General features: G+C 43.1%; 1 protein-coding gene across 6 annotated transcripts in view; it reads right to left on the bottom strand.

The window, feature by feature from the left end:
* The window catches only part of gria4b (glutamate receptor, ionotropic, AMPA 4b), a 136,845-nt gene extending 110,637 nt beyond the window's left edge, over window positions 1–26,208 (bottom strand). For all 6 annotated transcript variants that reach the window (XR_005078619.1, XR_005078620.1, XR_005078622.1 and 3 more), the window contains exons 1-2: window positions 25,091–26,208; window positions 18,796–18,954 (exon numbers count right to left, since the gene is read on the bottom strand). Coding sequence is in view for 3 of the 6 variants with exons in the window: in XM_037120040.1 (XP_036975935.1) it covers window positions 18,796–18,954; window positions 25,091–25,181 (250 nt within the window). In the remaining 3 variants the exon portion in view is untranslated. The remainder of the gene's footprint in view (window positions 1–18,795; window positions 18,955–25,090) is intronic.
* Window positions 26,209–27,577: the final 1,369 nt, after the last annotated feature.

The following is a 27,577-nucleotide window of genomic DNA, read 5'->3' as shown; positions in this document are numbered from 1 at the left end:
ATGCAAAATCCAGAAACGCTCACCAGCAGCAGCGTTTTTACAGATCTGTATTTCCTTTTATAACAGAAACGCCCGCGCTTACATCATTAAAACATCATTATTTGTTCAGCTTCTTGATAGCAGAGGACTGCTCTCTCTTTTTCTCTCTCTTCATGTGTGTTTCATGAGTGGCGGGGCAATTTAAGGCTCTGACAAGGCTTGTGGCGTTTCACAAAAGCTATTGTTTTTGTCATTTGAGCTGCCCTGTCATTTGTTCTTTGAGAGGAAAGAGTTTGGTAATTGCACTGTAGTATGTAGCCTCCTGTGTGTTTGAGCACACTTGAATCACTGTTTTATTAAATTTGTCACAATGAAATTGCTTTATTTATAGATTTATTTTTTGTTGTCTCTTATCTATAACGTTTTTTAATCAGTTTTGGCAGATTTTGATCAATTATTGGGCTGGAAAACATTCAAACAATCTGGCAACACTGCTGACATACCAGCAGTAGCAGGGGAAGCGGGTGGAGGTTACACACTCTTCATTGTGTAGACAAACATGTTAAGCCTATTTTAACATTGTCAGAAGAGTCACGTTCAGTTTTTAGGACTCTTATTTTGCCCCACACGTCTTCTTTTTTTCTGTTTCCTTCCCCGTTTCATTTAAAGCAGCCGTACTGGGAGCATCCCGAGCTAAATCATCACAATCATCAACCCCGCCATTAGAGTGATTCTGTATGGAGTTATTAAGCCACCATTCATGACAGCAGAAATGCCCAACTTCTCCCAGTCAGCTCATCCACTCCCTCCCTCTGTCCACCGACCAATGAGGGCGTCTCTCTGGTGTGATAAAAGCGCAGTAATTCGCCAATCATGTTGCAATCAGGGGCTCTTCTCTGGCAGCCTGCTGGAGAGAGATGAAACGCTGAGACCATCCAACAACAGCTCTGCCAAGCTCACACACACACACACACACACACACACACACACACACACACACACACACACACACACAAACAGTGGTGTACAGAGGGTGAATGGCTCACAGAAAACTGACAACTAGTAATGATCCGCTCTAATAATAGTCTCAGCATTAGATGGAGCCGTAGTAGCATCGGGTGAAAGGTCAGTGTGTGTCTGTGTGTTTGTGTGCATGCGTGTGTGTGTGTGTGTGTGTGTACGTGTATGCCTGCATTCACTGACTGTATGTCTGCCTATAGAGCCTAAAGTGTACTAATGTTGGGAACCAGACTATAAAGGGTGCAGGAGTGCAAGCTTGTTGTCTAACCCGAATCGATGGTGACCGATTCAACGCGGCTGGTTGAAATGTGTTACACTGTGGTCACAGGAAGTAACATCACACATTCACAAAGAAATAGAAGCGCCGCAAGTACAGGAACGCTGCAGAATATCCCAGAAGAGGACAGACGTTTCCAGCAGACACTAAGATCTGATGAGCGGTTAACCAAAGCTGCATTAAAATGATTTTGATGAAATGATCTCATGCATCCTGAAATAAAGAATTTAACTGTCAGGATCCACCTTTGTAGTATCTGTGCAAACGCTGCAGCATGACAAGCGATGACGGAGAGACGAGTGACAGCTGACGATCTCTGTGGAATCATTTAGCACTGAGAAGTGACTGAGGAACTGTGACGACTTTCTGCAGCCGTTTATCAAAGGCAATAAAAGCTTTGGAGGGAAAAGACAGCAAACAAACATTTAAACCTGCACGGACACCACGAGCATCCCGGTGGGACAGAAGTCCTGGAGCTAAACTCTTTGAAACCAATCTTGTTTTCTGTGTTCAATTTGGAAAATATCATTTCAACCTGACTAAAATCATTCTTACTAGCTTCCAAGTTCACTCTTTACATGCACACTTGTTCCATGAAGTGATAGGTGGTGATTTTACCAGCCGTCATGACCATATATGGTGAGAGCATATTCATGTTTTTTTGTCAGGCAAAGCCCTTTAGTGTCCATGGTAATTATCAGCAGAGGGAAGTTAGGAGAAGTAGTGCAGAGAGCAATGAAGTCTGCATTAAGTTAGCATGCTAACCAGCGAGCCCCGTGTCGGGAATCCTCTTTCTACCAGAGGTCCAATGGATGGATGGACGTTAAAAAGAATAGATAGATTTATAAAATATAATATATGCAAAACAAAGAACAGTTCACAGCAGTGAGCAGCTCCAATTTGTTGCGAGTACGAATTCAGCGCGGTCAATTCTGACGTGTTGCACGTTTAAGTTACATACATGATGTAACTTTAATTTAGGTACATAATGAAGGTAGATTAGAAATAAAGGACCTGTGCTTAATGTAGCAACAATAAGTACAACATCCAGTTAGGCTTAATAAATGGTTAGGTAAGGTCCAGGCAAAAAATAAACACTTGGTTAGGTACAGGAAAGGCTCATAATGTGGATTAAAAATAACGTAACATAATGTAAGTTGTGTAATTTACGTAACGTACCTGACATCATTTATGTACGTTCACTTACTACTGTGAATTAAAACATTACTCTTGACTCTTTGTGACAAACGGGACGCGACCCCGGTCTCTGGAGGAACGGGCCTGTGAATGAGCCATCCAACCACCCCAGACTCCAAATTTCTGCTTCGCTCTTTATACTGTCCCACGGGGGGGGAGGGGCACTGACCAGGCTGCTGTGTCTGACACCTTCTGTGAGTGAGAACGGGCTGAATGGTGACATATGTTGCTTTGGAAGTCACTAGTAATTGACCTATGCAGACATTTAGGTTAGAGGAAGTGTTGGCGTTCACATGCCCCAAAGCAGTAAATCAGGATATATATATATATATATTTTAATGAAGAGGTTCCGCCAGTTGTAAACATGACAGCAATCAACTGAGCATGAAGACGTCGTAATTTGGCCCAAGTCATTCAGACAAAGCAACAACTATCTTTCCAAAATGTTAACTTTTATTGGATGTTTACCATCAAATGAGTGTCAAAAGCAGGCAGTCGTAAGTGAAACCATTGTTGGGTTTACGATGAACTTATGTCACGTTGAGTCATGTAACTAACTCTAGCTGATTAGTTTGCAGAGGTGTTGTTACATTTCACGTCTCTACATTTCGCAGGACTGCGCCCGTCTCTTCCACTGAAGCTTGTTACATGGGCCATTTTAATTAAGACTGGGCTATTATTGAGATCGTCAGTGGAATATTATGCCCCGTGTAAAACAGCTGATGATTCTCATTCTGATGAGATCGGTCACACTCTGGCATCTGTCAGCACTTTTCTGAAGGTAAACCTCAAATTAGAGCAAACCATTTGGCTCGTTTCCATCTTTTTGTTCAAGGAGGAGGGGTCAAAGGGCAGGAGGTCGTCATCGCTGTGGGCCGGGGAGGCTCGGGTCACGGTTCGCTCCCTCTCGATGCCCTCCAGTGGGAGTTTGACTGTTTGACCTCCAACTAATGAACACAGCTGCTAATGAACAAAGTCCTCGAAGGCTTTCTCAATCAAAGCACCTCAAACTCACACTGGAAATCTAATGACCATTAAACCAGAACTGCTAATTGTTTGGACACACCTACTCATTTAGCCCACGGATATTTCCTACATTTGTCTCCGTGGCGTCCGCAGCAGCCAGAGAGCTCCGTCGCCTCGGCTCCTCGGCTCGTCTGTCTGGTTTTGTGTCAGAGCTCCTTGTGTAATTTGGAAAGTGATTTCGGCTCATAATGCTGAATTACCCCATTAACATAAAGAGAAGAAAGTGTGTCACACAGTGCTGAGTCATCACAGTTTAACCGTTCGTCTCCATATCATTTCATATCTGCCACGATTAACTCTTCTCGAAGACAGAGAGTGCATGAGAGAGTGTAACTGGAACAAACAGGAAAGTTTCATGTTTAATAAAGACCTCTTTACTTTTGTTTTTAAAGATGATGTTCACTACGTGGAAGCGTAACCTACAGGATACAGAGTTTCCCCTCAGCCTTCTTTCTTTTTTAACGGAACAAGCTGCAAACACGACATCTTACACATCCTGCATTTTCATAACGTACATGTTTGCAAATAGAAGCGGTTAGCAGCAACAAGCAGCAGGAAGCCTTTATTTATGCATCAGCGGTAACTTAACACAGTGCTCTACAGATACTGAGTGTCACAGACAAGAATCTTTTCTCTTGAAAATGTCCACTGTAATTGGTAACACCGGCGTTGTCGCAAAGTTTATTAACTGACAGGGAAATGTCCTCTCCGTGGCGTTCCGCAATTGGCACAAACACATCTTCTCAAAAGTACAAAGACTACCGGAGCATGTGAGTGGAGTAGGATGTGAGCAAGCGGGAGTCCAGTTTATTTATTTTTCTGCATTACTGCTGTTGAGCTACTCTATCATTTCTCTACATATATACCCCCTGACAAAAGGTCAGGCCCTGGTTGAGAATCACTTTTTATCACATTACAACAACTCTACTTTTATTTTGAGGATAAAAAATGTCAGAAGGTGTATCTGCGATGGGCTGAAACATAATGTGTATCAGCAGCATCAGTTAGACCAGTGGCCCGGTTATGCAGCAACATCCATCTAAAGAGTTCTAGCATTAGCCACCACTAACTACTTGTCATGACAGAAGAAGTGAGGCAGCAAAATCCTTGAGTGTTTTAAAATAGGTTTAATAGCCTATGATGTTTTCCTGTAAGAGAATGAATGAGCCATTTCTCCTTTTAAAAAGTTGGACGGTTTCACTTTATATGTTCAAATTTAATAAAAGAAAGCACTGTCAGGATAAGACAAGAGGGCAGAGATGAGTTGCATGTATTTGTCTTGATTTCAGCCTCCTTGTAGTCCTTTAATCGTGATGATATTTATTTGGAACGTGAGCCTCGCCTCTTCACTGTCATCTGTCGTACCTAAGGAATCTTCTTCCGGCTCGGTGTGTTGCGTCTACTTCCTGACATTTCCGAAAATGTGACAGTGGCTCATGTGTGCAGCACGTATGACTCTGTGTGTGAGCTGTAGCAGCATCCTCCGGTGTGTGAGGACAACTCCCCTGGCCAGAGTGTGTTCCTGCTAAAACCCATCTGCGAAATCGCACGACTTATTCACTGTGATCCGAGAGCAGACCTGCTGCGATCCGCCTCCCACTCCCCTCTCCGTCTCCATCAGCCTCTTCAAATATTCTGGGCATCTCTGTCTCGCAAAGCAATTCACTTCAATCCGTTAGGCTCTCATTAGCGTTAATGTTGCATGGACAATGTTTGTATTAGCAGCTGACTGATACGGTTGTTTGAAGGTCGGCGTGGATTAAACAGCATTATGTGCACATGCACTGCAGCTTTAAGGTGGCTTCCCCCCCCCCATTAATACGCAAAAAATAAATGTTTAAAGTTTATTTTAGGGCCTTAAAAACTGTATATAACAAAGATTTTAAAATGTGAAATACTACTTAGGATAAATCAAGTATCATATTGTTGGTTATGTCTGTGTGTGTTTGTCCTTCAGGTCACTCAACCTAAGAATCATGACGTGCGTTTGTACATTCTTCTCTGATTAACCAACAAACCCGATTACCTTGAAATGTGGTCTGAATATTCATGATGTCATTAGATAGATTCTAGAGGTCGTCTGAGCTTCCCCGGAGCGCCACTTTCAGACCAAACTTTCCCCTAAAACAACACTTGAATGTATGAAGGGTTATCTCAAAAACAGCTGAATTCGAAGCCAAATTCACTGTGAATGGGATCATCAGAGGATAAATCCTACTGATTATTTTGACCTCCTGATGTTTTTTTGCAGTGGCAACATTTCCACTTGGACAAAAACTTTGTAAAACACTTTGGGGCGGACTGTCGTGAGCTTTACTGAGCAGATTCCTACTCCACAGAGGATTACAGAGGTCATATTATGTTTTGGGGGTTTTTGCCTTTCCTTTATTATGTAATGCAGCATTTGTGTGCATGGAAAAAAAGGTCTGCAAAGTAAAAAAAAAAAAAAAAGCCCAAAGTCCATGCCAAAGGGAGCTACTCTCTCCCACAGGAAGCACTGCTCCTGCACTGCCTGGAAGGCCTAGTTTGGAGTTGAACCTCTACTTTGATGACTTATGTGCATGTAACACATGTAACAGGCGTTGAATATGAATTTTTATATATATTTTTATATTTATATGTACATGTTTTTTTAATATATGCACTCCAGTCAGTCAGCAGACATACAGTGCTCCGGCTGTGGCTGCGTCATTTTTGATCTCACTACCTCATCAAAGATTGAAGAGAGGCGAGATGTCTCGCTCCGTAGGCAAAACAGAGTGTTCATGACACAATGTGGGGTGCTGCAGCAATGCAGCACATGAGAAAAATAATGCGTTTAAATGTCAACTTATTCTACCGATACTCCCGAGTAAGAGTATGAGCCTCAGGATTTTAACCATTTCCACTGAGAACCTTCCCTTTGGCACTAAACCGGCACTGGCAGTCTAATTTGCAAAACTGTATGAGTCTGGGACCTCTCCAATCAGTTTTGAATTCCGAGGGGCACTGAACACAATTGACCCATCTTAAGTCCCGCCCCCCTTAGTTACTGTTGCCAGGTCGGACAAGCTCGACAATAAGACATGGCGATGCCGGTCCCGTTCAGCCGACACTAGAATCTAGAAATATTGTGTAGTCCGAACCAGACATTAGAAGAGTATGTTGGTCCATCCAACACTTTGTGTCGTCAGGATACAGCATCAAGGGTTGGGCTGATCTCATTTCTGACTGGCTGATTGATTGTGTGTGCGTAGTCTGAAACAAAAAGACCCAAATGTTGAAATAAGTCCCGTCACAAAGATAATAGATTAGAGCAAACTACCTTGTATCCACTCCAAATGTCTCCAACCGGTTCAACTCTTCGGCTCCAGCCACGTCATTATGCCCTTGTTTACGCCTATCATTAAGTGTATTTGTGATGCAAAGTGATGCATTGAAATCAAACAGGAGCTCAAAGATGCTAAAATTTGAAGAGAAGTGTCTAAATGATTAACACAAAGTGTCTGGCATGACTTCCTGTCCTAGTTTGGAGAAAATCCATCCGAACATCCTCACGTCCCAAAATAGATTTCTAATTGAGTAAGAACGTGGCGAGGCTGCATCACATCCCTGCTGGCTCCGAAATATTCAGTCATGGCGACAAAGCGGATCACGCTTATCTGTCTCTCTGTTGTATTTTTATGTACCTTCTCACAGTTCAGCACGGCCTGCTGACACACTTTTAAGGCGCAGACAACGAGGGAACTGACCTCCACACTTTCTGTTTGTTACTGTGGAAGACTGATGAATATTAGAGGCGTTTCTGTACACAGGAACATCTGGCCCTCAGTTTTCAACAGCCTGTCTTTATATTTAGATATTCAGATATTCAAACTGGTTCGGTCTGAGAAGAATAAAGTTTGTTTTGAGCCTGGAAATAGGAGCAAAATTTCCTCCCAGACTGCAGCCAACAGTCTGATAAACTTCAAATGAAGGCCCGACTATTACTGCACGGTGGAGGGAATAAAACATTCTGCCTCCCGACAAATTAAAAGTTGAATGCACCTGTTCTCAATTCAATGCGCTCAGGGACTTTGCAAAACAACAGCATCCGTTTTTTTTTTTTTGGCTCAAATGCCTGAACAACCTCAATAGAAGCTCCATGTTGATGTTCAGCTGAATCAACCTGATAACTGTGCTACTGTTTCATTATTATGTTTTACTTTTTCCCGTATTGCCACTTACGGTCTCAGTGGCTGCGACGCCACGGGCAATTTTAAATGGTCTAATGTTTTTCAGGGGCTTTTACTCTCTGACAGGAATGAGAATTTAGTGCGGTGTTTCCTCCGTGGTGCAAATCTTTAATACATGCTTTTATTGATGATGTTTTTATTTCTGTTTAACTCTCAGGCACTTTGTAGCTTTGTTGAGAAAGGTGGTATATAAATATAGTTTATTATTATGGAACTTTTTTGAAAAGCTACAGTTACTAGTTACTTTACAGATTCTGATTTTACATACAAATATGCGATCGGTTTATAAAATACGGTGCACTTTAATAGATTTAACTACCCAGCAGTGTGCGAATAGTTTATATAAATAGCCCCATTTGCACAAAATGTTACAGAAATATGCCACTCACGTGTTATTCATCAATAACAATTATACAGACATGATACTATAATACTCACATGTGCCATTTTCTGCATAATAAGAACTTTGATATTTAAAGTACATTTTAAATAGCCAGTGTTGTACTTGTGATACTGTTGGAAGCTTCTGCACTAAATCCGTCTATATTTTAAATCTCTCTGTGAAAACAGCATTCACATTCCCCTTTTGCCTCCAGTTGTCCACTTGTTGTTCACAGCTGTTTTTTTTTTGTTGTTTTTTTTTTAAATTTTTTATTTCTTCACTGTGCTTCTCTCCTTAGAACATTAAAACTGAGGGCCACTAACGCTCCTCAGACAAACGATCGATTTCATGACTCTAACGGCTTTTGAAGGATCACATCAACAGTTAAATGTTTTTCAGGGGACGCTGCGCGCTCAGAGGTCTTCCTCAACCGCCCCCCACGAACATGAACGCTCGCACACACACACACACACACACACACACCCACACACACACACACACCTCTGGGGGCCACTTACATAACGAGTGAACAGATCAGGAGGGGGAGGTGCAGCAGGGAGGTGGAGCGGGGGGAAGGGGGAGGAGCGGAAATGAACAGAGGAATTACATTTACACTTACCGTTTTACAGTTTCTGAAATTTCATCAACATACATAATGATTACGTGTGTGTTCATCTGTCCACGGAAGAACTTCTTTGGTGTATGAGATTATAATGAAAGCTGTGTATAATCAGTGCAGTTTATCTGTGTTCGACTCTTTTCTACAAAAGCAGGGGTGCCTAATGAGTCATACTGGTGTGAGAAATGATGTTAAAATGACTTTAGGTTGAAACTGTCTTGAAAATCGATGAATCAGTTTGAATCATTTTCAAGGAAATGATTATCTCTTTTTATTACGTTGCGCCAATTTGCCTCTCCATCGCCATTCCTCCTGCATCTGCAGTGGACCTGCACAGGAGTGGGCCCAAGCTGTGCCTCCGAGCATGCACTGCAGCTAACCTGTATGAGGATGCTCAACTCGTGTCTGTGCAGGAAACCTGAGAGAAAGACAAGCCTGTGTGTTCAGCTCTCAGCACTTTTGTAGCTTCTTACTGAGTCTTTCAAGCTTCGCGCTTTCAAACGTCTGCAGCGTTTTACTGTTTCAGGAGTCATGACAAGTTACAGCTGGTGAAAACTCAACATTTCCTGTAATGCTGCTTCGCACTAAAAGCTTTGAAATGACTACGTAACAGTGGACTTTTTATTGTGCAGTAGCAGAGCCACTTCGCTGGCGGCGATTCTTCGGCAGAACTGTGGGCATTGAGACCGGTGGGCCGTTAGTTTGAGACACACCTTCGAGCGGGCGGCCCAGCTGTGGTGGAAATGCAATTCCCTGCTGCTGTGAGTCAGACTGAGTAGAGCCAGGCCGGCAGATGTGATGGAAAAACGGAACTGGTGGTCTAGTGGTGGGGTTGTGGCGACCCGCTGAATACCCCTCCCTTTCCAAGCGCGTAGGAGAACCGGTGGTGGCCTTCAGGTAAGCTCACCTGAAAGGATCTCTTTCTGGTTTGTCTGTTCTGCTCCCTCTGTCGAATACACGGCAGTTCATAGTTTCAGGTGATTACGCACTGAATGAAAACATCATCGTTAATATTATATTTCATTTCTCCCTATATCCACAGTGGACCTTTAAAACTCTAATCTTTTACTTAACCAGTGCATTAAATTCACTGTATTTTGGCAGGTTAGCAGGGTGCAGACTGTTATGCAAAGAGATGCATCAGACTCTGCTGTTTTCTCTCACTGCAAAGTCAACTCTTCTATTGGACGTCCTTGCATTTTCCCCTCCGCACATACTGCAGGGCGATGCATCAAAACGTCTCCACTAAATTTAGCGGCGTATGACTAAAGTTGCGGCGTCGCACATTTCAGCCGGCCGGCGATGAAAATGCAGAAGAAGCCCCGACGAAAACGGCTCCGGCTCTGCTGTTGCTCACATTATCTCGCTTACATTTTACCTTTCACCAGGCTAATGAATCCCTTCTTGTAAAACTCTCCTCACCCCCTCAATCCTCCATCTTCCTCCCTGCTTCGCCACATTAATCTCTCATTAGCAGCCCACCCCAACCCCATCCCCCTTCCTTCTCTCCATCCTTTCTTTCTATCCGAACGCCAGCCATTAAGCACACAAGTACACACCGCCGAAGAGGCCCGTGCATTTGCACCGGCGCTTCAGATGAATCCTCGGATGAATGGGGGGCCACAGACGGCCATTTGAAAGGGCAGCACTACAGAGCAGAAGAGCCCCTCCGAACGGAGACAACAGACTTAGATGGCGCCTAACATCCTGCACAGCTGGATTATTTGCGTGTGCTACTCAGACGCACAGGCGAACGCAAGACGCGTTGGTGTGCGGGAGTTTTCACACTGGAGGACGGACGAGGGGCGGGCGCGTTCGCGTGCGAGCGGCAGGGAACATGTAGGTCTCGTCTGCTGCATGAGTGCATATAGGAGCGCAGTCTGCTCGCTATCTGGATGTGGAGTGAGTCAGAGCGCCACTCTGAATATAAATGAGTCAATGCAGATTAAGATGTCACTGTTTCAATGAAGGCGGAGGCAGGGGCAGCATGTAGGAGGTCAAATGAACCGCTTCCCACCCCCACACGCCTTGAAAAACCTTTGTGCGGCTGTGTGGTTGAGAGGCTACCGCCGAACACACAACAAGGATCAGCTGGATAAATGAAGTGCAGTGAAAAGGTTACACACACCGCTGAGGACTCGGAGGAATACTGATTCGATTTTTAAGTTTATTTGCTACACGGTTGCGGTTTAATGTCTGTAAAGAGTCTGTTTATAATGAGAGCACGGAGACGGAACACTCGCTGTCATCCAAACTGCTACATCTCCACCCTTTACAGTTGCGTTTTTATTAAATATCCAACTCCATAATCATTCTGGTGAAAAACTCCTCATCTTTCCACATCGGCCTTTTGTCAGCTCACATCACATTGTCGACATTACTCTGAATTTTAAAAAGAATGCAGCACAGTGGCCGCTTATTATCATCCAAACTTGCTTAAGCATTCGGCCGACATTGTGCGCTGTAAACGTCATGTTTAATACAACTTGGGGTTCATCTTTGTTATAATGGTTAAAGGTTATAATGACGTTGTATTTACTCAGCTCTGTAATTACTGAAACTACTGAGAATGGGGCAACACTGCAGGTCAGAATGGGCAACAAACGTTGATCGGACCAGGTGAGAGCGTCTGAAATATTGTGAACAAACCCTCACTGCAAAGCAAAACTGTGACTGGACACGGTCCGTGTTAAAGTTGAACCTAGAGGTCTGTGATGGATGTTTGAAACAAACAGTTTATAAGGAAACTGTTATTGTTCCTCTCTGTTTTCTCTCCCAAAAGAGATCATCTATTTGATCCGATCTGATCTGATTGTCAAACAGATCATATTTGTCACCCTTATTAACCTGTTTCTAGCAACACTGCCACACAATGTTATGTTTTACCCTCGCCAGGAAGGTCATGTTTTCAGTTTGGTTTGTTTGTCAGCAGGATTACGGGAAAAAACTGATGGCTTAATTTTCAACTCGGTGGAAAAGTGTAGCACTGACACTTAACAAGAAGCCAGAGAAAGTGTTTACTTAGTATTTCAGTTGGGGCTTTTTTATCACGGTTATATTATGATGTTAACAACCTGATGTATTCTTTTATGGCTGCAACCAAAATCGGATATTTTTCATAGGAAGTCAGTTGAGCTCCAGCTGCATTAGTTGCGAGAGAAGTGGCTGTTTTTAAGGAGACCTTGAGACCAAGAGAGGATTTTTTTAGCCAAACCATGATGTTGCCAAATCATATAAAAGTGCTTTCTGTGCTTAAACCTAACCAGAGTCAAAGCACAGCATGGTGACAAGGGAGAAACTGGAAAACTGAAAAACTGAACCAAATGTAAAGTTGCAACATAAAGAATCGGAGAGCCTCTGTTTTGCAGAAACACACTTATTCTGCCATTGCAGTTGAGTTTCAAGGTACAAACAAAAGAAAACTCCAACCGTCACTTTCAGTCAAATCCGACGGGTTTACTGCAGTCTCAGTCTGCCACCAACAAAGACGACTTCTCCTTCCAATTATTCCCATCACGTATTTTCTTCATTTTCATTCCACTTCAATGTGGAAAATCCGAGCTCAGAGAATTATCCTGCAAGGGATTGTTGAGGTGAAATCTCCTCAATGCGGTATTTTTCTCAAGTGTATTATCTGTTGTGCTGAAAATAGTCGGGATATCCCGAGTCCTCGAGCATCACACCCATACCATGCACGCAGTGCCTCAAATTTCAACTCTTATTCAGAGAAATGTCACCGCTCGTACACAGAAACACCTGGATGTTCCTCATTGACTTTCAGTCTGAATTCCCTGGATAGATGTGCTCACATCCAAGGGACGACTCAAGTTCAAGGGCTCTCGAACACTCACTCCGTCCTCGACCGCCAACAATGACACCTTGAGAGGAGGGCAGAGAGCCATGAAACCATCGCCATCATGCTGGCTCGGTGTTTCATAATAAACCAGGCAGTCTGTTGTTTTGGCATTTTACTTCCTGCCGCTCCACACATGTGAAAGCGGGGGTTTTCTGTCTTAATAACACTGTGCGTGCATGCGTCATCTTGAGAGTCACGGTTCAGCCTCACCGCAGTTGAATGTAAGCCATGCGTCACGCAGCATTTGTAGGTGACATAAGGCAGCATTTAAACTGATGTTCCTCAAGGCCTGTCAGTAACAACTGTGTCACCGCTGTGACCTGATGTCCTCCTTGGAAATGCAGCAATCAGACGCAGCTTTTCACTAGTTCCATTCCTGTTATAAGAATGCAGCCTTTTAGTTCCAAGAGGAACACCGTGTCTTTTCTTCTTCTTGCGGAAGACGTAAATCTTTAACAGCGGCTCAACACATACGTTCGTTCAAGTAATTTCCTCCATCAGCTGGGCAGCAGAGGCGTTCAGGAGAAAGCAGGATGAAGCAGTGGATTTTCGGGGGTCCGTCTTCAGGAGCGGATTAATGAACATTTGGTGCTTTTGTGCGATTCTACTGGGATCGACTCAGAATAAACTACACTGTGTGTGTGTTTGTGGTGATGAATGTTACCCAGTGCGCAACAGTGTGACTCACTGATGGAGCTCTGTGAAACAATAAGATAAAGCATCAGGCTTTAGCTGTTAGCAGGATGAGCTCATTGTTAGTTTTGGTCTTTTCATGGATTTGTTAACAACAAGACAATATTTAGAATATCATCAGCTCTATCCTTTAAGATTACCCCGGTGCCGCAATCAGAAAAAGCCATATTTCAAAACGAAAAAACCTCGGTGGAAAGAGCCCGAATATCACAAAAACAGATTTTATGCTCGGCCGAGGTGACAGAGTTGGTGGATCATAAAAAAAAAAAAAAATTAAAAAAAATGCATAAATGTGCAGCGGAAACATCCCTAGTGAATAAATCATGATGTACACAGAGCGTCTTTGTCACCCAAGCGTCCACTGGACAGACGAAGGATAGCCGTGGACAAAAACAGACCAGCCGACTGAAACGTTCCATGTTGCAATGTTTCCAGTGTTTCACACACATATAGTTCACTGGGGTGGTCAGTCCAGGTATATTAACAGCCAGCCAAGTATATTTGGCCACCCATTTCAGTATTTTATACTTTATATTTTTTTCTGATTGATTGACTTGTGAACAATCTGCCCTCACTCTTCACCTTCCATCTACAGAGAGACACCCTCTGGTTTACTGTAACATCCCCCCTGTAAACACACTGATTGTTATGCGACCTCTCCTATTCAATGCAGGCCTATTAACAGTGTGCCATGGTGTGTACAGACTTGTAGGTGCACTGGTAGCTGAGACATCGTTGGCTTTGATCATGTACATTCATAAACAGGCTTCCTCCATATGTGGCTTACCTACAGGGGCTCTCAGCCATGAAAACAGGTTTTCATACATCTGGTGAAGAATATTTGCAGGCTGGGACATCTCTGCAGCCCCACAATACCTCAATATAACACTGATTTCTCACATTTTACCTTCATGAAAGAAACTGCAGAGAAGCTGCAATTTGGATTTTTGGAGATCAGCCTTACTATAATCACATCAAATTTCACACACAGCGGCTCCAAGCTTGTTTAACACAACAGGACGCTTTAAAAAAAAATCGAGCGCACACCTCGTTACTGTCTTATAACGACATAAATTATTGCATTTGCGTATCTTAAAATATCCAGTTGTTGGCAGAGGCCCAATTTTCCCCCACAGAGTTGAGAACCACGTATAAATTCAGAGCCTGTGGGAGACCCTCAGCACCACCGCTGCGACAGAGAGAATAACAAGCGTCTTGTCCAGCCCTCATTTGTTAATAGTAATTACACCAGGGTGTCACAATTAACTTGATACTGATACATTATACTGCACCGAGACCTTTGAAAGTTATGAGATAAGCAACACAACAAAGTTGTAAATCTGAGTACAATGCCGGTAACCCCACTGTGAGTAAAACGGAGACTTAACCGTGAATTGAACACATGAAACAGGATCTATCAGAGGGTCTTGGTCCACTGAATTATTATCAATGACAATGGGAACATACAACAACATTTGTCCCCGTCCTCCCACCAATTATTCCCATCAGCCTCCCTGACAGCAGCACGCCGAGCCGCTGAATGGCCTAATCTCTCTTCACAAATTAGCTCCTTCTCTCATCTCCCCTTCCCAAATGTACGCTATGCCCTTAAACATCACATGCTAACACTGCCTATTCATAACCATTATCTCAGGGCCGCTGACAGTGGAGCGAAAAAAGGGACCGTGAAGCAAAAAAAAAAAAATAAGGGGGGGTGGCGACAAAGACACTGTGAAATGCAAAACGAGGGGGTGAAAACAAGCGCTACGGTTCGATCTCAGATTCCCCGCTGGCCCTGAGCTATCAGAGCCATTGATTGGCTCATGTAATTCTGCTCTGATTTGGCTTGGCCAATCAATGCGCTGCAGACTCACTTCCTGTGACTGTGCAGCCATTAGACGAGAGGCGAAAAATCCCATAGTTTCTTCTGTCCCTGGAAATATACAGTCCAGAGCCACCCATGCCTCCACTGCAGGACAAGCGCTGCTCTGCGGCCATCGAGAGCTCCTCTGACAGTCGTCTCCTGTCTCACCGCCTCATTTCAGCGCCTGTATTGACCGGGCGAGCACAAAAGGCCTGTTCGGAGGATGGTGTAACCTTGCAATTGAAATCCAAGCAAAAGGATTATTGAAATAAAGATGTTTCATATTCTGCAACCCTGGGCTCTACACAGATGCTGCTTTTATGCAAATTCTGTAGAGTGTTCTGAGCAGCTCATAAAGAATTCTCAAGCACTTAGTAGTAGTTTGGATCTAGATCATTATGTAGAGGCTTCCTTTAAGTAGGCAAACACACTGTGTGTAAGTACTTTTAAACTCAGACCGCGTTAATATTCACGCTTGTTCCCACAGACCGCTTTTTATATACTGCAACCGTCAGCTATATGCTTGTGTGAGCATATATACAACATATATCACCCTGAAAATTGTTTTAATTGCTCATCTTTAATTCTATTCTTGTGCCAATAACCTACTTTTACATCTTTCTATCTGCGGCTCACCCGTCCACAGAGACCAGCACAGCTTCATCTGCTGTAATTTTATCTCAAAGGTCATTAATAGGCAAAACCTTACAAACACATTGGTGTTACTTATGTTCTTAGATTCAGTGTGAGTGACACTTTCTGAGGATATCGTCAAATCCTGTATCTGTGTCCATCCAAACAGCTATGAATCCACTTAGAAATTGGTGGGAAACGACACTCACAAAAGCACTAACAGAGCAGAGCCTGCCTTGAAATCATCAAGTTTTTAAACTGATCTCATATTAAAGTAATGTGGTGATGGCTGTCTGTACAGCCATGGTAAAACTGCAAACAGGAAGTGGTAATAGCTAATTCGGCATGCTTTTAATGGTGCTAATTGTTTCGGTGACTCTTTTTTTTTTTCTATTTGTGTGCTTCTAACTGGCTTTTCTGTTATTCTGTCTGCTGCTCATCTGTCCACAGAGACCGAGACCACAGCTTCACCCAGTGTTATTTAATACTGGAGGTCACCAGTAGGTAAAACTTGCCAGCTGTATTGGTGCATTTGAGTGAATGCAGACGTCAGCATGATCTCAAGGTAAACCATGCTGAGCAAATAAAGGCTCCATGGGAGACACGAGGCAAAAAGGAATCATAACTTTGTAAAATCTGAAGACACAGACATGACACACCCACGTTTAGATTCAGTGTCACTTTTTGGGGTTGTATATGGTGGCTGTGTCTGTTAAAACATCCATAAATCTGCTTATAGGGGAAGGGGTAAAAAACGGGAAGATGCTCCTTATAGCCCCACTAAAACAGAACTTGCTTGAGAATCATCACATTTTTAAGTTGGGTTTTTTAAATTGGGTTCTTCAGCAATCCAGCTGTAGCCGTCTGTACATCTATGGGTACATCGGAAAAAGGAACTCCTAATAGCGCATTCGGCTTTTACTAAATGGTGATAATTTACCAAAATGGGAGTTTAAAAGAGGGAGAAATACCCCACGACTTCTTTTTTTTTTTTTTAAATGGCTGCTTGCTCTTCTAGACAGATCATAAAATTCTGCAATCTTTCTCTGGCTGTAACACACACACACCCACGCACGCACACACACACACACACACACACACACACACACACACACACACACACACACACACACACACACTACACCCCCTCGATTACCAAAGAAACATAACAGCACTCCATTCTCTGCTTAATTTAGCCATTGATTTTTCTAACACCAGATCACACCATAGATAGTAGAAGACATCAGGCTGCGTTGTTTTATGGTCTCTGTGAGAACCCCCACACCCTACAACACACACATTTTTACACACACACACACACCTACACAGACACACACAGAAGGAAAGAAAGAAGACGTTTCCCCCGGGATCCGCAGTAAAAAAAATCACCGCCTACCACTGTTAGCATATCACAGCAGAGTGTGTGATTGTTGTTCATGTGTTTACAGCTGCTGTCCCCTTCAGCGTGCGTAGCTGTGCTCAGATCAGATGTGAACCAGCAGACACTCACAGACACAGCTGTACTGCCACATCATCACACACACATACATGTTCACACACACACAAACTGAAACTGAACCGAAACAAAACCCTAAAAATGTGTCATTTACAACATTTCCACCATCCTCATTTAAAATGATGTCATTCACATGATATTATTACCTTACTCTATCACTTCTCTGACTCCTGCCACTCCGAATACTCATAATATCAACGATATACGTTTTCATCTCGATACAGCCGGAGAGAATCCACCTTTCTGAGAGATGATGCCAGGTTATTGCACCTTGGGTGTTTGGATGATGCATATCCATTATGATAACATTGTACCCACCAACATTATTGCTGAGATCTGGCAGCACTGCAAATTAGCAAATAAAAATAATATAGGTCCAGCGGGGCAACAAACACAAGCAGCCTGAGGATCAGACTGGTTGTGAACAAGCCAGAAGTTTAGTCAGTTACTGAAACACTTCAGTCAGGATAGTAAAGCAGAGCGAACACAACTAAGTCACCAGAGTACAATGTTGGCAATTTTCTTTCTGAGAAACACGTTCAAATTTGCTGCCGAGTCAGAGACAACTGTTTGAGACTGTGTTTCTACATTTGTGAATGTGAAACAACTGGATATCGTTAACGATGTGTCGTGACATGGTGTATCTGATGCTGCCATGTTGGTGTTCCACAACAATCACTGCAACTGAGTTAAGTTTAGGACTCTCAGTACAGAGCCTGGAGTTTGTATCCAATTTGGAACTTATACATTATCTGTTCACTCAGTTTTGTGTAGTTGTTTGGTGTCAACATAAGCGAACTAAAATACTTGGTTAGGTTTAGGGAACTCAAAACCTTGGTTAAGTTAAAGGAATTAAAAAACTTGGCAAGGTTTAGGGATATAAAAAAAAACTTGGTTTAGTTGAGGGACCTAAAACACTTTGTTAGGATTAGGGAACTAAAAAACTTGATTAAGTTAATGGAACTAAATACTTCATTACATACGGGAGAACATGGGCTGGGTTAAAACTGACCCTTTCAAAAGCTAAACACGATTTTTTTCTTCTCTAACAAAAGTCGCTTAGCTATGACATTACAAACATTTGATTGGTCAGTTGCAATGATGTTCTTTAAGCAACATTAATTATGATGATCCAGGAACAGCAACAAAGCTTAAAAAACCTTAAACTTCACTTAATTTGTCCATTTAATCTGTGCAAATGTGTACAAAAATGACAGTCTTAATCCTATCTCCAACCCCTTAATACAAAATAATGTTGAACCATTTCTTCAACTTGGTGAGTACAATGTTATTATCACAGAGAGGATTAATGATGAGACGAAGAGCACAGTCATTATAAAACTGAATTATCCTTTAATAAAAAGCCAACATCGTCCAGAAATCTTGGGAAGACGTGAGTCCTCACATCACCTCCCATTTCACAGCCTTTGCTGTACAGGAAGCCTCGCTTTCCTCTTTTAGTGTGATCAAAAACCCCCACAATGCACAAACACAACACAAAGCCATGCGGATGACTTACAGGCATTGGTGACGGCGAAGCTGTTGGCCGTCTCGATGTTGTCCACGTGAGGCACCAGGTTGAACGGGGCTTCCGAGGCGTTCGGGCTGGTGTTGTGCAGGAAGATTGCCAAACGAAAGGCAGTGTACTCCTGATCAGTGTTTCTGATGAACAGACCACCTGAACAGAAGGGAAGGAAACACATGACAATGTAAAATTTAAAAAAAAGAAAAAAGAAGAAAGGAAGCACCGGAGAATAATCCACAATCTTACTGCAGACAGTTTAATTATAGCTGACAAGCGCAGAGACATGAAGTGAAATGAAGGCAGAAACTACTAAAACAATTTCATCATCTGCATTTGCACCAGTTTGACTACAAATTAGATTTTAAGAGCCGGTGTGAAACACTAGTTTATTAAGAAAGACAGACTTTTATGACATCGAGCCACACACACCTCCATATTTATTAGTCATGCTGGTAAAACAGTATGAGGTAGGAACTCAAACTTAAACTAACAGTATGTAATCTCTGCCTCTAAGGGTCCCTCAATCAAAACAATGAAAACAAAGCCGCAGTTTTATGATGCTGTAAAATAGTCGTGTGGGATCATGGGAGTTGCTGTTTTCATTTTTAACAACCACCATTGCCGTTGAAAATCGGTCTGATGTGACTCAGGCAAGAAATGTTCACAGGGGAGAAAATATAAAATATAAAGTTTTATTGTTAGTTTAGTCACGTAAACGTCTCAGGGTTTGTACATTGTTGGAAACATTTGGGATAATGTACATTAAGTATGCAACTCAACAAAATATATAACAAAGGTCTCTTAAATGCAAACTTGTTATATATTCTGTTTTTTCTGTGAAATGAACCCCTCTACCCTTCCTAAGGACCACCTAGAGCCTCCCAAATGGTGCTGATTGGAAAAGTACAATTGCACTAATGTTGGCAATAAGGCCACAAACCAAGGAATAAAAGGTGCTGATTGTTGTTGTCTCCAAAAATAATCTCTGTCAACATTTTCTGATCTGATATGTCAGGGGTTTCAGATCTTGCCCCCTATATAACCACTTATTAATATTTGGAACAACAGGTTTAGTATCTGTGCATCTGACTGCAACTTGTCTTGGATGTTTATGTCGTCACTTTCATTTTGAACCTCACAAAAAATTTTAATTGGACCTCAACAGTGACTATTACAAAGATGCCACCAAAAAGTTCAGTTCTGGATCCAAAGTGGAAGTGTTTGGACGTGTCCTTGCTCAGTGGGATCCCCAAGAGAGTGGTTATGGCAGAAAAGTGATCAAAGTCTGTAGGATACATCCTCTGGGAGTAATGAATGTCTGAACCAAACGCTGTGCTAATCCACCCAGTAGACGTCATGATGCTTCACTTAAAACATGAAAACTTTGACCTACATCTGGCACCCAAGGTAAAGCCGGGAGATCACAACGGGACGTTGATTCATCCTCTGTGGACCATGAATATATGTACCAAAGTTCATGCAAAGCCATCCAACAGTTGCTGAGACATTTCAGCCTGGACCAAACTGGTGTACTATGCTGCCAGTGTTGCTCAAATGTACTCGGCTATGGTTAAAGAAACACTGTTGATGTGTTTAAGACAATAGTTTTCTGGCAATGGCTGGGAGGGAACTTGGTCATGGCTACAAGAAACAAAGGTCCTTGTCTGGTTAACATATGCAGGTCATATTTGGCATGCAAATAAACACCTTCACGTGTGGACAACCTCAAAATGGCGGTTTAAACCCAAATAAAGTTTCTCCTTTAGCAACTGTGGTCATAGAGCAACCTCTATCATGTTAGAGGTGGACACAACTGGACAACTGGACAATATATGAGATGTAATAAAAGGACAGTATTGTTCTGTTAAATCACTTTGCCGATACCCTACTGCTGACAATCCAAAATTAATCCAACGGTAAAGCAACGCGCGACTCTTTAAGCTCCACTAGCATTTGTGAGAGTGTACCGTAGGATGCAGTCTGATTAGCATTTAAATCACCTTTGTTTCATACTTACGCAAACAGAAAAGTGATATTATGCACCAGATACCCTCCTGGATCAACACTGCAAGACCAGCTCAGAATCAGAGCCTCGCCTTCTTGGTATATGGAGATCCTGTCGACGCTGTTTATGGTTGTGCAAATGTCAGTGGTGTTTTGGGTCAGAAGCACTTTGTTTCACATTTGAAAGTCTAACTTCAGGCTATATTTCTTGGGATGCGACAGTATAAATGTCATTTAAAGCGAAATGCCAGTGTGTTCTTTTTATGGCTGACCTCTTTAGAAGGTAAACTTTAGAATATTTTACTCCTTCATGACGCCCACGCATGTAAATCCTCTTCCGTCGTTTTTGCATAACTGTGGAAAACTAGGGCTGCTATGAATTTCAGATCATTTCAGCTGTGACGGTTTCATGCCCCCCTTGACTCACAAACGCTCTCAGGAGGTGTTGATTCCTGATTTACAAACCTAAATGGTGTGAACATTTTGATCAGCAGGAATGCCCTTTACATGTTACATATTTGAAAACCTATCTTCAACACTAAATAAATCAAGCGTTGACCCAAATGCCGTTCATTCAGCTTCTGGTGGATGCTACACAAAATGAGAGTCAGTACAGCGGTAAACACTGTCGGGGCTTCAAGACTTTGAAGTTTCGTAAATGCCATATGGTTTGCCAAAAACAAGGCTCTTGTGGCTCCAAAGAGCCTGTTTGTTTTTGACCCCATTTCCAGCTGGCACATGTTATCTGGGGGAAAACATCTGGATCACAGGCCTTTGAATTTTTACACCTGGTGGCACAATCGTTCCCGTTATCTCGGCACTGCTTACACGGTGATCAGATCTCTGTATGCAGATTACGCAGGCAGGACCAGCCGACTTGTCAATGCGAAGAAATGCAGGATGCTTTCGAGGGGCCGCTGAGATGAGCGAGGTGAGGGTCCCATAGACACAGATGGGAACCGCTGATGGTTTCTGTAGGCTACTTTTGGATAGCATTGCGGACCAAACTAATGTTTAAACTGTAAGAAAGTACTGAAAGTCACTAGAGCAGCTTCATAGGACACTGCTAGCTCGAACACGTGACCCCCATCTTGCACGTCATATTGGTCCCTCGAGAGTCTTATGAAATAGTGCCGCTGCGTGGGCTCTATTTATTTTTCCTTTGCTGAAAGAGGTTGTCTGTAGCTTTTTGACAGCAGGTAGAGGAAAGCCTTTATACAGACTGGGCAGATTTTTTTTGCTGAGATTGTGGTCGAGCTGAACAAATAACACCTGAATAAGATCCAGTCAAGACAGCTGATCACCAGCACTGTTTTTATCTCTTGGTTCACTGACACTAATGAGATTAACTGCTTGGATATTGAAATTTGGTCTCGAATGACTTTTTTTTTTTTTTTCAATACACGACAGCCTCAAGGCATTTCTGTCAGTGCCATAGAAGTATTGAAGTTCAAAACCCTGAAACAGGAGTGGATTACATATCATCGCTCAGGTACCTGACGTCACGTAACTTGCGTTCAGGTTTAGGTTCAGTTTATCTCCAGCTCAGAACAGCTAGCTAGCAGCAGCTACATAGCAACTGGCAGTTATAGGACCAATAAGCTGCCCCCCGTTTGTACGAGTTTGAGTTCAACAAGTGGCCAATTCTCACCTATCACACCTTTAACCCAAAGTTTGACATAACAACCAAAACAACCGAAACAGGTATTTTAAGCCAAACCTTCATGTTTTCCTAACCATAACCAAGTGCTTTTGGTGCCTCAACCTAACCAGGGAACAAGCACAGCACTGTGATAAGACAGAGATACAAAGTTCAACAGAAACAAACAGAACGTTGTAACATAAAGAAACATGCTGTTTTAACTTATCCGTGATTTTATGATAACACTAACACTAAAGCTAACATTTATTCTGGCGAGTTGGTTGCACAGCATGTGAACTGCTCGTCTGTAAGCTTTATTTTGAAAGTCTAACCGGGCGTTGCATAATTACTGCCGACCTGACTGCAGATTTGTTCAGATGCATAATTGATATTAGGGCAGCAGGTAGTTAGAAGCTTAAAGCCACTGACCACGCTGCAGTGTGTGACGAGTTGAGGGAAGCGAACAAGCGAACTCTAAACAGACACTGTGTATGCCAACACGTTCTCGCTCCCAACTGCATTTCTCTTCTGACTAATCAGACAGTAAACAATGACAGGCGCGCCGAAGAGGAAGTCTTAGATTTCTGTTATCCAGATATCCACAGGCCAAACACTGACCCACGAAATCACGGATTTTAGAAATTTCACCTGCACCTGTATCCAGATACGGATCATTAATAACAGGTTTAAATGGGGTCTCCGTGTGTCAGTGAATCTGGCAACACCAGTTCCACCCCAGTGAAAAACCTGTGAAGAGGCACGGCCTTAAGAGAGTTCACACCCCTCTGCCCCTACACACACACACACACACACAGCCAGGCTACTCAGATGATGTTAGGATCTTCATTAGAAGTGACAAAAGCTTCATGAGCCTTAAAGGAGAACCTCGAAACCCTCACACAACTCCCTCAGTGTCGCATTCAATATATTTTTTTCAACAGCTTGATTAACTTCGACGGTAGATTTGAATTTGATTCTTGATTTTGTGTGATATTTAGGCTTTTGTTGTTGTTGTTTTTTTCTGTGTTGCATGTGATGGATTGACTTCCTGTCAAGAATGTCCCCTGTGCCCTCCATGTGATGCATGCTGGGACAGGCTGCAGTCACCACGGCTCTTGGTGGCAGTGAGCAAATGAATGAAAATGCAATGAATGAAAAGGGGGCTCTGTAATTCTCAGGCTCCACCTTCACATGTGTCAGCGCCGTCATGCTTAATCTGTGGCAGTTGCGGAGCACGTTTGCCTCCATGACTGTATTTGTGTTTCTGTGTTGCGCAGCAAATCTCCCTCTGCTAACAAGTGTTGCTTTTCAGTGGCAATTATTTGAAACTGACTGACTTTAGTGTTGATTGGAGAGCCGTCTGCCCTCTCTGAGAGCTGGCGGAGCTTTTTGGTGGCTGCTCAGAAGTGTTAAACGAAGTCTGACGGCTGAGGAAACACTGGCGCACTGTGGATTTTTACACTCCGAGAGGGCAATTACAGGGCTGAAGCGGGAAAGGTATTAGCACATCAACAAATGTTTGCGATCCAAAATGAGGAGCGGTTTGAAAAAAAAAATATCAGGGGACTGTGACTGAACCAGCACCCTCATCAGCGGCAGCAGTGCACAGACGCAGGTTTACACCCCCACCCAGCTCGAGTGTCCCCAGTTTCAGGGGTGCTGTTCTGTAACAGACCCTGACCTCTGACCCCGCCTGGAGGGGCCGGACGGGGGATTCGAGTATCACGTTGATATAAAAGGACAAGGAGAATCATTTGAACAGCTTGTCATTTTTCATCAGCCGGACTGGTTCTGATGTGCCTCCGCTCCGCCACAAGCCGGGGTGCAGCGGAGGGTCAGACCACGAACAAGTCTGAGGTTTTAACACCTCCCTACATTCATTTTCTGCTTTTTCTGACAATGTTTTTTTTTTTTTTTTTTTTTTTTTTTTTAGGAGTGCTGTGATGATCAACAACTGGAGGTCATGGTCTGCCATTCTCTCCATCCCCATGCCTCTAAATCAACCAAGCCAATCTGCCTGCCAGAGGAATGAAAACCACAAGTCCATCATTTTTTTTTTTAAATCTGCTCCCACTGAATGCAAAGATGGAAATGTTTGAATAAACTGGAGATGGGATCAAAAACAAACAACAACAAAAAAAAAAAAAAAAAAGAGGAGAACAGAGGATCTGGGAGGCCTGTGGGACCGTGGCAGAGGTTTTCATTGCAGCGGCAGGACGACACACGGGGTCTGCGAGAGTGTTAACAGCAGTCAATGCACAGGCAGCCTGCATAGGGAATACACACACACACACACACACACACGCACACACACTTTGCTGCTCTGATCTGCTGCAGTGGCGGAGTGCACCGGGATACACACTCCAGCCCGCAGATACGAAGCGCGTTAGGTGTGTGTGTGTGTGTGTGTGTGTGTGTGTGTGTGTGTGTGTGTGTGTGTGTGTGTGTGTGTGCACGCGCGCGCGCGCGCTCAACGTGCAGCAACAGAAGCGTGCATCGTGGCGTGGAGCACAACGAGACAGAAATGTGCACTTTGAGGAGTGCTGAGGTGTTAAACGGCGGCGCGGAGGCAGCAGACAGGACGTCCACGGGCACATTCATTCACATGATTCACGTCCGAGGCGCTCACACACACACACTCACCGATCTGAACGCTGCTCGGGAAAGCACCCATCGCCAGTCCCCAGAAGCCCGAGAATATCAACAGAAACCAGTCGCCAGAAGAAATCCTCATTTTGTTCCGGTTATAAACTGATGAGAGACATCGAGCAGGTTTAATTAACACCCCCGGGGCGAGAGGAACATCACGGGGCAGTGGGGGGGGGAAAAAACAGAGAGAGAAAGAAAAAAAAAAAACCCAAATGCCCGTTAAATATCCATATCTGCTTTTTTTGGATGGCTTCTTGTTTTGTTGTTTTTTTTCCCGTCTTCTTCTTCTTCTCTTGGATATCCCCCCCTCCGCAGAGCCGCTGCTCGTTTGTACCGTCAAACTGCGTCCGTCCGTCCGGCGCTGGAGATTTTGCGCACAACACCACCGCCACCACCAAGATGGGGAGGTGGAGGAGGGGAGGAGGAGGAGGAGGAGGAGGGGGGAGAGAGAGCATCAGCCAGCGGCGGCCAGTGCGTCTGGATGCGGCTCAAACTCGCATCGCAGCAATAACACACATGCGCCTTTTTTTTTTCCTTTTCTTTCTTTCTTTTTTTTTTTTTACTCGAGCAGGAACGCAGAAGGGGCGTCAGTCAGCCCGCTCAGCAGCACCGAAGTCCCCGCAGCTCGTTTGACACAAAAAAAAACAAAAAAAACTTCCAGATGTGCTGATGTGAACATACACAGCGACTGACTGACTGACTGACTGTGACAAATGATCTCTCCCTGCTGCACCGCAGCCTCGTGTTTTAAAGGTGCAATAAAACGCGTTAATTGCCGCCAGTTAATAAGATTATAATAAACAAGCTGCAATCTCTCGCTCCCTGCGCGTCAACTTCTATCTTGCGGGATTAAAATGGCCCTGCACTCAGTTGTGGTGTGCCATTTTTCACCATAACAGCAGGCTGCCTTGTGTCATTAGGTTCCAGTTATATGTACTGCGCGACCACTGCCCCAAAGAACACATTAATAAACCGAACAGCCCTGATTTATGGCTTTAATGGTCAGTGTGGTGTTTTGTTAAATGTGGGAATTACGCGCAAAACTTTAATAAGGACACGCGGTCTTGTTTTGTTTGTAATCTTCCCTGCAGGATGTGGTTCTGAAAATTAATATGAATGGCAGAAATAATATGTCAAATGTGTTTAATGTGTCATCGGAAGCAGGGCTGGATCAAATGGATGGAATGCACTGGGCAGAGTATATTTTTTGGGCCCCTCACAAAACGGCATTACATTCATTACAGTGCTTTATTTTCTATTCACACTAACTTTGTGCTTATAAAATTGTCAAAAACAATGGCTTAGGTGAAAGAAACAACCAATTCAAAGAGCAGAAGAAATGAAAAAGTACATACACTTGCATAAAGTAAGTATATACAAGTACATGCAAGAGCGCAAAATCCATCAGGCTACATAAACTTGCATTTGTTCCCCAAGTTTAGGCATTTAGAACTGATATATTACTGGCTCAGGAGAGAGGAGACAGAAGAGAGAGTGAATGATTTCTTATTGGCTGTTGTTGGCTCTAGGGCGGGTGTAGAAAATCATATCTGCTCAAATTTAAAAATGCATCTATAGTCACAATTTTTTTTCCTCATTTTGTCACAGTTTAAACAAAGATTGCCATGTTTTGGACAAAACTGTTACAGAAATGGATCTATTGCATTTGCTATTTATTACACTCTACTACACTCTTTATTGGTGAGTTGTCAAAATTGCTTGTTTGGTTTGTTTAGCCGTGTTTGAATTGTGCAGGCCGCCCAGCCTAACAGTTAAATACCACATGATACATACAATTATGCTACTTAAGTTAGGTATATATTTTAGCTTGTCTGTTTATATTTTGCTATTCACGCGCAGTTGGTTAGCCATGCGTTCAAAGGAAAAGTATATCTAACATGTTTGAAAAATGAATAAACAAGACAATTAAATAATGTTTGAGTTTAATTATCACATTTTGAAAATAACTTAAAATGTATGTTAAACATTATTTCATGTAGGCAGTGTTTGTCTCTCCTCTGTCTGCGCCCCCTAGTGGCAAGGAGGTCCTATGCATGGGAAAGTGTCTTCAGCTGCAGTTCCTCTAATGGCCACCAGACGCCAAGTGCGAGAAAACTCACCTGAAGACAATTTATTCTTAACCAGGACTCCCTAAAGAGATGATAATATGTAATATTTCTTTGGACCTTTGTTGTGTTTTCTTCACTTATGGACTGACATTATTCCAAATAATTCCCAATGACCAAACCCAGAGAAATCCACAAGTTGACCCAAGGTATCAGTGAACTTCATTTAGTCATTTAACTTCTGTCAGAAAGTGAGGAAGGGAAGGAGGTAAGAGAAAGGTGACTTCACTTTAAGCCATCACCTCATCTATGAACATTTCTACCTGAGTCCCATCAGATACGTTATCATCAGCTGTGGTGGCTGCTGTGGTGTAAATGACATAAAGGAGAGAGTCACATTGTTTAAAGTCTTCAA

Source organism: Acanthopagrus latus, chromosome 13 (assembly GCF_904848185.1).
Source record: "Acanthopagrus latus isolate v.2019 chromosome 13, fAcaLat1.1, whole genome shotgun sequence".
NCBI lineage: Eukaryota > Metazoa > Chordata > Actinopteri > Spariformes > Sparidae > Acanthopagrus > Acanthopagrus latus.
The sequence above is the reverse complement of the archived record's forward strand: the minus strand, read 5'-3'. Positions and strand labels throughout refer to the sequence as shown.